The sequence below is a fragment of the Aptenodytes forsteri genome, unplaced genomic scaffold (assembly GCF_000699145.1).
Source record: "Aptenodytes forsteri isolate BGI_AS27 unplaced genomic scaffold, ASM69914v1 Scaffold465, whole genome shotgun sequence".
In the NCBI taxonomy this organism is placed as follows: domain Eukaryota; kingdom Metazoa; phylum Chordata; class Aves; order Sphenisciformes; family Spheniscidae; genus Aptenodytes; species Aptenodytes forsteri.
The window spans coordinates 370,929-382,244 of record NW_008795039.1 but is presented as its reverse complement, the minus strand read 5'-3'; the positions used below and the strand labels follow the sequence as shown (position 1 = coordinate 382,244).

The 11,316-nt window shown below is 42.2% G+C and overlaps 1 protein-coding gene across 5 annotated transcripts in view; it reads left to right on the top strand.

The window, feature by feature from the left end:
• The window catches only part of ESRRG (estrogen related receptor gamma), a 385,239-nt gene that overhangs the window by 137,046 nt on the left and 236,877 nt on the right, over nt 1-11,316 (top strand). For 2 of the 5 annotated variants that reach the window (XM_019471414.1, XM_009276841.2), the window contains one exon: nt 9,016-9,074. The exons of 2 other annotated variants lie outside the window; for them this stretch is intronic. In XM_019471414.1, coding sequence (XP_019326959.1) covers nt 9,016-9,074 — 59 coding nt within the window. Of the gene's footprint in view, nt 1-9,015; nt 9,075-9,094; nt 9,170-11,316 lie in introns of those variants that run through there. One more of the 5 variants, XM_009276838.2, reaches the window with a different exon arrangement.

Below are 11,316 nucleotides of genomic sequence, written 5' to 3'. Positions count from 1 at the left end.
GAAGTGGTTGAGTCCCCATCCCTGGAGGTATTTAAAAGACATGTAGATGAGGCGCTTAGGGACATGGTTTAGTGGGCATGGTGGTGTTGGGTTGACGGTTGGACTCGATGATCTTAGAGGTCTTTTCCAACCTCAATGATTCTATGATTCTATGATTCTATGAAATTATTTTGCAGCTGAGACTGGCTGACTTATGTGTCCTTTCTTTTGTTTTCTGCCAAGATCTCAGTCTTATTTTTCCAACTCTCCCCTCTCCCCCTTCTTTTGCAAGTAATTCAAAAATAGTGCCATACTGTGGGCAGGAAAAACTGCCGAGGCACAGCAATGGTGAGGGGGTGGTTGGACTTCATGTTCCACTGCCATCTTCTAGGCCGTGGAGACGTTTTTTTGAGAGGTCTTTAGAGCATTACAGGTTGAGGAAAAACAAGCTTTTGAGGCAGCATCTTTCTGTTTCATGAGAAATGTTTGATCCCAAGGAGAATCGAACTGAAAGGGGTAGTTCTTGCATTTCTCCCACTCTCCTGCTGGCTAGGACCAATTCAAAGTCTGCCATGTAGGGGAAAAAAGGTCAAAACTTTGAGGCAGGGAGTTTAAATAGGAGGTTTAGGACAGTCTCGTTAGACGTCTCCTCCATACAGGTTTTGCAGTCGCTTAGGATGACACCCTGTGAGCTTTCTCAGTGTGTCAGAGAACATAGCTGTCCTCATCTTTGGTCCACGCTAATTAGGTTTTGTAGATTAGCGGAATACCTAGGTTAGCCTTCTTGCTGGATTTGCAGAGACAATAAACACAGACGCACAAAAAGGCTTCTGGTGGGAGATATTTTTGTGATCTTGACCGCAGATAGGAAGAGAACTGGTCTGGCGTTTGGTGTGAGCTGACTTTCTTAACAATTAACTGCGCACTGATCAGAAGGAGGCAGAGTTTTTGTTGCTGGGTTGGGGGTTTGGGTCTGTGTGAGGTTGCTGTTACTCATACAAGGTATGTGGCTCATACATAAATGCCTGACCTTGCTTTTTTTTCCCTTCTTTTTTTCTTTCTCCTTTCTTCCTGATATGAATTGAATAGGCAAGTAGATATATACAGTTCTGGTCAGCCTAATTGGCGCTAGAGGTGATACGGTGTTACACTAGGACAGGATAACCTTTAGGTTTAGGCTCCTGGCTGGAGCACAAGAAACATGCATCCAACTCCCAGCAGTTCTCTGACTGATCTCTTTAAATTGCAGTATGTATTGGTCATGGTGGTCTTCTCTCTCTGCACTCACACGCTCCTGGAGCGGGAGGATCTTACCTCGAACAATAGGTACCGCTGAACTGTAAATAAGAACCCTGGCTAGAGATTCCTATAAGCGGGTGACCAGCTTGCAGAAATATAATACTTTTCTACCAAGCGTGTTTCATGTTACAGTATTTGAATCTCTATGTTCTCCTTGAAACTGCCCCCATGGATGAAGAATGTGAGTTCGTGCTGTAACATTACACGCTTGCTATACTAACATGCAAAGAGAAGTCTAAAGATGTACACTTATATATTATCCATGAGGGAATTACACCTACTTAAACTTAAATATTTTAACAGGCAGTGTTGAAGGAAGCTTGTTTGACCATCTTCAGACCTGGTATAAACAGAATCACCTTTCCTGAAGTGACTGAAGCCGTATCTACTTTGGCCAGACCTAAGTTTAGCTTGGAGACTTCCAGATAAGTACTAGTCTCACAACTCAGCTCATTCAACACCGATACAAAGCTCTTTTATGAAAGGAGAAATATAAAGCAATATAGGTAAGCCTATAATTATTTTGGCCACGGAACAAACATATTGTTTCTTCCTGCTTGGAAGGGCCTAACCTTCTGTAGGGAGAGTAGGATCTGTGATATCTCCGGTATTGATAGCGTTCCTACAGCAACTGCGTTTCCCAGCAAACTTTGTACTAGCGTAAGATGCTTCTGAGTTATTCCACTGTATGGAGGGGAAAGGAAACCTTTTGTAGCTTGTGGCCGTGCCTTCCTGGGCAATTGATTTTTAAACACAGACAGTGTATCTCAGGGTGTTTTGCTGTATGGAGTTGCACTGGAAGTGCGTCACTTCCAATCTGTTTAATTGGAGTGTTGGGTGACACTTCTCTGCTGCTTTATCCCTGGATAGAAAGCTGATCTACATTTTAGCTTTAAGTACACGACAAGGTTGGAAAGTAAAGTTGAGTTTGCAATGAAGTAGATATATTGGCTTCCCATGTTTTGAAGACAAATGGAGTCTCATCCATCGCTGCTATACCAGTATGCCGGTGCTGTTCCAGGCTGCTTTGCGTTAGGATTTCAGTTTGCCCTTCCTTCCTAATGGGGTCCCTTGGTGGAGAATGCCATCCAAGCGCAGGATGGATGAGATGCCCTAAGGACCTGTATCAGGCTTGCCTTTTAAGCAGTGCCTTGCTGAACTGTGAACTGGGCTTTTCTTGGAGTGCTGCGTGAGGATACGAATTCAACTTTGAGACAAAAAAAAGGGAACAAACACCACATACAGCAGCATATGTCAGCCTGAAAGCACACAGTATTCGATGGCAGTATTAATATGCATCTAAAATTATTTTCTTGTGGTGTCTTAAGTATTTCCCAGGGGCTCCTTTCTTTGTTCTAACTCCCTATGGAAGGGGCAGAGAAAAATGGCTGGTGCGTTCGCTTCGGCCACTGTCAGCGACAGGCTTGCAGCAGAATTAATTCTGTCCTCTCTAATGACCGTCAGTTACCTCATTGCCAGGGAAATGGCCCCCTCCATCCGCAGGATCATAGCAACTAAGTTTCGTTACGCAGGACAACACGCTTCTCTCCTCCAGGCTGCCCACAAAGGCTGAAGCGTTTCCGCTTGCTTGTATGGCCAAGCGGCGCAGGTTTCTTTCTTCAGAAACGCTTACCTGTCCCAGGGTAGGCTGCGTATCAACAGCTTGCGTGTCCACTGCTTGGCATGTTACCGTTTCTGTTTTTTCTCTGAAAAGTAAACCTTGTGTTTCCTTCACAGTGTGGGGGGGAAAGATTTCAAAGAAGTGGGCAGGATGAAACAAACCCACGTGCCGTATTATCATGATCGTATCTTCACCTGGGCTTCTCGGTTCCCTGGGAAGATGTGTTTGCAAGACCAGGTGGATATGTATAAATACTGAATGTTTTTTGCATTGGGATGCATACTTTTTTGGGGTTGGACTCCTGCTTGAATTCATGAGTCCACCTTTCACGCAGGCCCAACCACACAAAATATGAATACTTTTCAAGGCAATGTTGATTAATTCAGCAAGTTCAGACCATCCTACACAGTGGTGCAAAACAAATGCCCTGTTTCTATTTCCCAAACTTGCACTTGCTACGAACTTTACCTGTGCAATTAGTTGGATGCTGTTGCTAAAAGTGTAGGACAGAAGTGTCCTATAAGGGAGCGCTAGTCAGCATATTTTGATATGTTGTGAGTGATAGCTCACACATACTAGGGTGGGAAGCTGAGCAAGTGTCTTTTAAATGGTTGATTTGGGTTTCAGTGTTGAGCCCAGCTGTTCCTTGAAACACTCAGTACAGTACAGTAATTTAGAGTGTAATGGTCTCATATAAGGAGGCAGATGTGAGTCACAGGTGAACTACTTCTGAATGATGACAAGGGTGTGAGCACTCTCCCTGCCCCTGTCTTTCCCCTCCCAGTCTCTCATTCTCCTATATATATATTTTTTTTTTTCTTTTCTCCCACCACCTCTTCACAACACAGGTAGGCACGTTCCAGCGTGACTCTGATGAGCCTGCTATGTACTGTCTTTTTTTCACCTTGCCTACCCTAAGAAACCCATACTGCCTCAAGTAGCTTTGAATGTACTGATAAGCATATGTTATAGGGTGAGAAGTGAAACGCAGAACGTGTCTCCACCCAAGATTTGGAAGTGGTAGGAAATGACCTCTTATACTTCTTTTGCTTTTTAGGTCTTTAAGCCCTAAGCCACCCTACATCTACTGTCCCTATAAAAAGCTGCATTTTAAAAGGCTTTAGGAGGCTTGCTGACCTTGCAACCTACTTTGTAAGGAGTCTGCACCCACAGCTATTAAACAAAATTAATTTCAGCACTTTTAAATTGTTAATCTTGCAAAAGACAACTTGCTTGCTCTCCAGTGATCCCACAGGTCATCATTCTGTGAGCTGCAAGCCATCACCAGGGTTCATGGCTCTGACCATCATCAGTCTGCTTGTGGTCTTCCAAACGCCTTGCAAAATTAATTCCTCTGCCCTCCACTTTTACTCCCCAGAAGCTCTTTGAGAGCTGGGCACTTGGTGAGCTCTGTGTGTGTAGCAGCTATTCACCAGTAGCAATGCCACAGATTATTCTCATTTTAAGGTTACTCTATCCTAAATCAGTGCTTCCAGTCCTCAACTCATGGTAATGAACTTTGAGCAGCAGGACATGAATTCAGGTAGGAAATGACACTTTTAGTCTTCTGAGTGTTAGGGTTTCTATTGAAAGGGCTTGTAAGCCCTACGTCTCTTGTAAGTTAAGTTTCTCCATACCCATGGGGCAGATGCTTTACCAGGTACTAATTTATTTTGAATCTTCTTAAGTGTATTTTTTCTGCCTGGCCATGAAACTTGGAAATGTTGCCTTTTTTCCTCCAGGTAGCAAGATGTGTGAATGCACTGGGGGTGGGGGAGAAAGTGTGTGCTGTATCTAGTATTATCATGCCTGGTTGTCCCTGCTCCTTCCACCTCTTTTGTCTCTGCCACTCAAGCCAATTTCAGCCATCCGCCGACTCTCATTTGGGATAATAGCCTCTCTTTTTACTGTTGTCTTGTCATGTTTGATTCGGCAGCACAAGGGTTTTAAATTAGCCAAAACGTTTGCATGCTGGGCTTACTCCGCTGCCACTACCAGTTGTAGAGCCACTAAACCACTTGATGCTGAAATTGATGATTGCTCGGAAGGAATAAGAAATTGTTGGTGGCTACCGGGAAGATTCATTCACGCCGAGCCCCTTTTAAGAAACCTAGGGGGGAGGGAGAGAGAGATTTCCTTCATTTTCCTGCTGCCTGGCTGGTGGTTGCATTGTGCTTGTGCCAGGTTCCTGCTGAGTGATTACAGCCTTGCTAGGCTGCGTAGTTCCTGTGATTTCAACATAAAAACAGAAGAAGAAAAATACAGAGGGAAAGGAAAGGGGGGTAAAGCTCCAAAGACTTGCAGTTCAATTCAGTAATGTAGAATTGTGATGTTTTAACTCACTGCCACTTTTTTTTTTTAATCTAATTTATTCCCCCCAGCTAGAAGTTTACTTGTTAGAAGTTTTACCTGGTAGAAGACTCTCTGAATCGGCCTGCCTGAGTTGGTGATGCTAAACCACAGCTGGGCTCTAAGCAGTTTTTAATAGTCTCTGGATTAAAAATGACCCATCATTAATGGGATCTGGGATCACCAAGAAACTACAAAACTGCTAATAATACCCTCACATCCTCTCCAAAATGCCTTTTACTTGTTTATATTACTGTTTAAAGATATGGTGGGCCAGCATTTACAAGGGAAAAGAAGATGACAGCGCTTGAGAAACTGTACAAAGAGAAAACAAATGAAGCCATAGAATTAAACGTGAATGACTAGGGTTGTACAAGGGATATAATTATATTTCAGAACTACATACAATCACATATGCAAAGTGAGAGAGGCATCTTTTATTTCCATTGAGTGGATTTGGTTTCTTTTTGAAGAGAGAATATGTTTTGGCTTTTGTTGTTTTTGGTTTGGGTTTTTTGGGGGTTTTTTTTGGTTTTTTTGTTTGGTTGGGGTTTTTTTAATATTCTAGCACTAGCTTCTGGGTTACGGTGATGATAGGTGGTCAAATGGTCAGAAAAGGTCAGTAAGAGTCCCACGTACAATGGCTCAGGATTTCCAAGTTGAAAGACAAATACTATCTAACAGAGAATGGTACCAACTGTGATTTACAAACAAAACAACCAAACAAACCAATCCAAACCCTCTATTAGCCATATATGCAAGTTCCCAGACAGTTGGAAGCACGGCTTCAGAGATATAATTCATTATACAGTGTCATAAATAAGACCCTAAATATAACACAGGTGGGAATACGATTGCATAGCATCCAAGCCAAGAAAGATGTTCTCATTTGATCTAATATTGCTAACATTATTATTAGTAATATTCTAGCACTTTTTTCCTGATTACTAAGCCACATGTTCTCTTGCATAAGATGCCATTTTTCTGCTAAAAAAAATCTTGTAAATTTGAAGGTGTTGGCATCCAACTTTACGTCTCTCTTGTATGTAATAAATTGTGAAGAAATCATGTGAATGACTAAAGCTCTAAAAATACAAATCTAACTAAGAGGCCGAATCTCTGGGGCCCAGCAGTGGCGTGCTGTTGTGCAAGTCTAGCTCTAACGGCTTCTGTCTGTGCCAATTAACAGTAGATTGGAAAGCCAGGCGACCATGATGGGTTTAGTCCTGTTATCTGTCTCTAACTGCTGCACTGCTCAGAATTGCTGATTTCTCTGCAGAATCATGACAGATGTATTACAGGAAAATGTATTGGTCGAGTAGCTAGTGAGAGAGTTAATGCAAAGGATAATAAGTAGCTAAGGCGATGTCCTCCAGCAGACTTTGATGTGGTTTGATAATATATGGGATGGGTCAATCTGCCCTATTAGCAAATGTAGCCAGTTTATGCTCTACATACAAACTAGAGATTTGATAAAGCACTAAATTAGTTTTCACAAGGTATTAGATGTTAGATACTTAATGGGATCATCATGCTTTTGCTACACTTGGTTAATATGTGTTCTGTAACAAAGCATGCGGCAGCATGACATTTCAGCAGGAAAGGAAGCGTGTCTTGTGACTGAATCACGAGTCTGGGAATTATAACGTCCAGGCATCGCTTGGCTTCCGAATTACCATCCATCTGATTTACCAGAGAGGTTTCTCTTTCCACATCTGCAGAATGGGACCGTGTCCTTCCCTTTTCTCTTTGCCTCCTCGTGAAGCTTAAGCCACCAATGCTTATAAAGTGTTTTGGGTTGTTTTTTTTTTTTCATCCTTGGATGCAAAGGGTGCAAGTAATCATAATTCTGTGAAGTGCTTTGGTTGTAAGAGACTAATACTGTCCCGCTCAGTAGGTGCTGGGAAATTCCCTAAACCTGATAGCAGAGAATTTATGGGTTCAAACACATTTGAATAAGAAACCTTAGCAGAGTGTGAAAGGAGAAGCTCTGGGTTTTGATGTAGTGCCCCACAACCACACTCTGCATTCACTCTGTGTCGGTGTTCAACTAGTATTTAAAAGGTGAAGTAAAACCAATAGGTCAGTGAAGCTAGCTATATTTTTGTAAAGCCAAAAATCCATTGGTAAGATACGTCACGTGGGGACAACGTCCTTGCCTTCGTACACTTGCAGCCATTCTACTGGTAGGGAACGTGAGCAAAGAAAGCGACCTTCCTGGGGCCGCGTAGTAAGTCAGTCTCTGAAACGGGTCCTCAGTTTGAGCATTCCCCTTATCTGAGCTGATGTTCGGTCCACTAAAGCAGGCTGCTGCTTTGATTAGCTGGAAACAAATTTATAAGCTTTTTTCTTCACTATGGAAGAAAGGGCTGTAAAATTACTTTTTTTTTTTTAAAGTTCTGTGGGTTTTGTCTTGTTAAAGAAAAATCTAAAACTGCTGACAGCAGTGTATGCCCACAGGTACCTTCAGGAAACTATGCTTTAAAACCCATTAAGCATTTTGTATTTATCCCATGAATCAAATTTTTTGCTAATGTTTTTTTTCCCTGTGTTTACAGATACTGTTCTTAATTACGTTTGAAATGCATCATCTTATTTTCCTTAACATCTTACTACTTATGCAAGTGGCCAGTCCTGAACGACCACGGCCAGACTTTGCACTTCTCCTAGCGCTAGGGAGACATTCCTACCTTTTTGTCAAATGCAGCAAGAGTGTCCTATACAAAATGATCCCGCTTGAAAGGATAGAAGCCGCATCCCAATATAGATCACAGTGGAAAATGACTCAAAATTACATGACAGCTTCTCCCCCATTTGCCCCCCTCCTTCCCTTTCTCAGCCTGTTTCCCAGTTGGGCTGCGGTAAGAAATGCGTTGTGTATTGTGACATTTTAGTTTACTGTTACTAATAATCCCTTTGCATCTTTCATTAGCGTGTTATTTATAGGATCGCAAAAGGGCATCGGTATCGCTCAGTCTCTGAGGTGGCGCTGCCGGTGTCCCAAGGACTGAAATGTTTTTTAAAAGCGCTGGGTCGCACCCTGGTCTCGGCAGCAGGCTCGTCTAGCTCTGGCAAAAGCCTGTGCCACACTTTGGGCTGAAATCCCACGTTTTAAAACCCGCTGAGGCCAGCGTGGACTTCGGATGCTTGTATAAACAAGCAGACTTTGCCTCATAACTCCTCCTAAGCCTGCACCTGACGAGCTACTCTGAGCTGGAGGACTGCGTTTTCCCTAATAAATTCCTTCTTTTGAACCCACTTGTTAGTCAAGCGTTGTGCACACTAACTACAGCGAGGGCCCTGGGCATAAATTACTCTCGCGTGGCACTGTCTCCGAGCAGCCCCCCAGTTATGGATTACTTTGTTCTCGACTTGACAGGAACATAATTAGAACTGTTGATGAAATCTACCAAATTGTTCCTCCGTGGCCTCAATGGTCAGGAAATTTGGCTGAGTCGTATTTGTCACCGACGTAAAGGCTCTAAACACTTCATATTAACTATGTTATTAATGTGCCCTCTAATCTGTCCGTGAATTGGTAGCACTTGGAGTGAGCTTGTGCTCTAATAGCACCTTGTGATGAATACATTGTAATGCTGTTAAAAAGTTTCTGGAGGGTGGGGGGGAAAAAAACACCTTAATAAAAAGTGAACATTTCTAGGTTATTTCTTTTCTCTGTATGTGCATTTTTATGTTATACAGTTTTGTTTTGTTTAACTGGAGATTCATTTAGGCTTTACATTGACAGACCGTTTTCTGTTCTATAGGATTTGCTGACATTTGGGCTGTTTCATTGCCAGAGGAGGCTTTGTGTGTCCCAAAGGAAGTGAGTGATCTGGCCATAACAAATCCTGCCAAAATATTTTAACACCGTTACGATTTTCTAATGCAATGCGTAGTGAATGTGACTAGAAAAGGATGGTGAGTCCACGAAGGGGGTTTGCTCCCTCTCCTCTGCGATTTGTCTGGTGGAACGAGCACGCAGGAGCTGCTGGGGGTGGTGGGAGACCGCAGCCAGCAGTGGGGGGGTTGTTTGCCTCCTGAAGCGTATCGCTTCAGACACAGCAATGGCTCACGCTTAATCTTTAAGCCAACCTTTCAAATTTTGGTCCTGCTCTTGAACTTTCTGAGAGTCCAGGGTGATCAGAGACAGTGTTTTAGTTATGTTAAATAAATGCATTTTGGCTGCTGTAAATGTTCAGTAAGTGAAAACAAGGAAACACGTGTTAGACGCTTAGAGATGAGAGAAACATTAGTGGCTGAAGGTCCTAGAAGGTGACAAGCTGCTGTCTTGGGTAAAACAAACTCTTCAAAACAAAGGGCGATCTCATACTTCAGTATGCTTTTGAAGAACACTAAGGTGGCTCTTAACTATATAAGCGACTGTGCTTAGATAAGTGTTGGAACACAAAAATAAGAGTTTTCACATGTGGCGTTCAGGGGATGAAGAGAATTCTGACAACCTAATGTTTAGCATAGAGCTGGAAGTATGGGAAAACAATAATTTAGATGCCTGAGCTATTGTCTAAAGCAGCAGGTAAATTAGCTTCTGTTTTTCTAATAACTCGGTGTTTTGCTTATCTTAAATTTAACACCACCCACTCACCACCCCACCCCACCCCCCAAAACCAAACCATGGCTGAAGTTAGTATTTAGTAAACAACTTAAAAGCTAAAAAGAGCAAGCAGTTCAACATGTGCTGACTGCAGAATATCAGCCATCATCTCTTGTGCCCAACATATACCATGTTGGATTACTGTGGCAATTAGCTTCGGTACCAGGGTAAACTCATGTTTCCTTGGCCATTTTACATTCACCTACTTAAGAATAAACAAAGTAGCTGACCATGTGTACCAGCAAGTTTTGCTGAAGGGAGGAAAGCTAATGAGAAATAGAAAAGTTGAGCACGACTGCGGCTTTGGAAGTTGCTCCGCATGAGCAGATCCTTCCACTTCTACCGAACGGTCCCAAGTTTCTGATGGGTTGAGCTATTTGCCCCTGACCTGTGTTGTCAGGTGCTCAGATGGACATAAATAAAGTCAGGCGTTTCGCTGTTGATGGTGTTTCCCACTTGGATGTTTCTCTATTTGTTTTTGAATACTGAACAGAATTGCAAGTTCTCATGCTCATCTCCTGCGCCCTCATTCAGTTTTTGCTGGGCTCACTCAAGCTGCCTCTTCCCTGTGGCCACTCTGTGTTATTTCCCGGGTCGCAGGGACAATGATGCCGTTACCAACAGGAGGGGAGCGGTAACCTGGGAGTTAGGACTTACTTTGAGACTTCATTTTATGATCTTAATATCTGTAAATGAAATGGGAATCTAACTCTGCACCTTTCTCATGCAAATCAATCTATTTCTAGTAATGAGCAATTTAAGGGTTTTTTTTTTTAATATGTAGTTGCCATCTTTGGAAATCAGGATCAGAATTCAGGATGCTCAAATTAGGTGTTAGTGCATAGACATATTCTGTTGATGATTCTATTATTAGAATAAAGTAGACCAGTACTTTCCCTGGATCTGTTTCTTTTCACTGCTTTTTTCTCTTTTTCTTTTTCAGTTCATCTTGTCTAAGTTTTTCTTCTATTATTTAATTTTACCCTTTAATTCATTTCTACCAAAGCTATGGGATCTTGGAGAGCTTTCTAAATAATTATATCTTGTTACTTATTTGCAGTGTGTTCAAAACGGAATTATGTTTTCTTTCGTCACAGTCTTGTTTTATCACAGTTGTAAAATGGGACGTTATTTGGGGCATTCTTACCCAAAAGCATGCTTTATGCTGTCCTGGCTGTACTTCATCTGTCTTTCTAACATGCATTCGCTACTAAATAAATTTCTTTAAGTGAATGATTATTGTATTATCCTTGAATGTTACTAGTTTTCTGGGTTTGGGGTTTTTTTCAGTTTCCAGTGGGAATGTCATGATATGCGTCCTGTACATACAAATCTAACTTGTGTCATTCAGTAGAGCAAAATGCATCATGAGCAGAGCTTAATCCTGATTTCACTCTTTGTTTAAGAGTTGGAAATAGAATTATTTTTGTAGAAACCAAGGTGCTTACTCAAG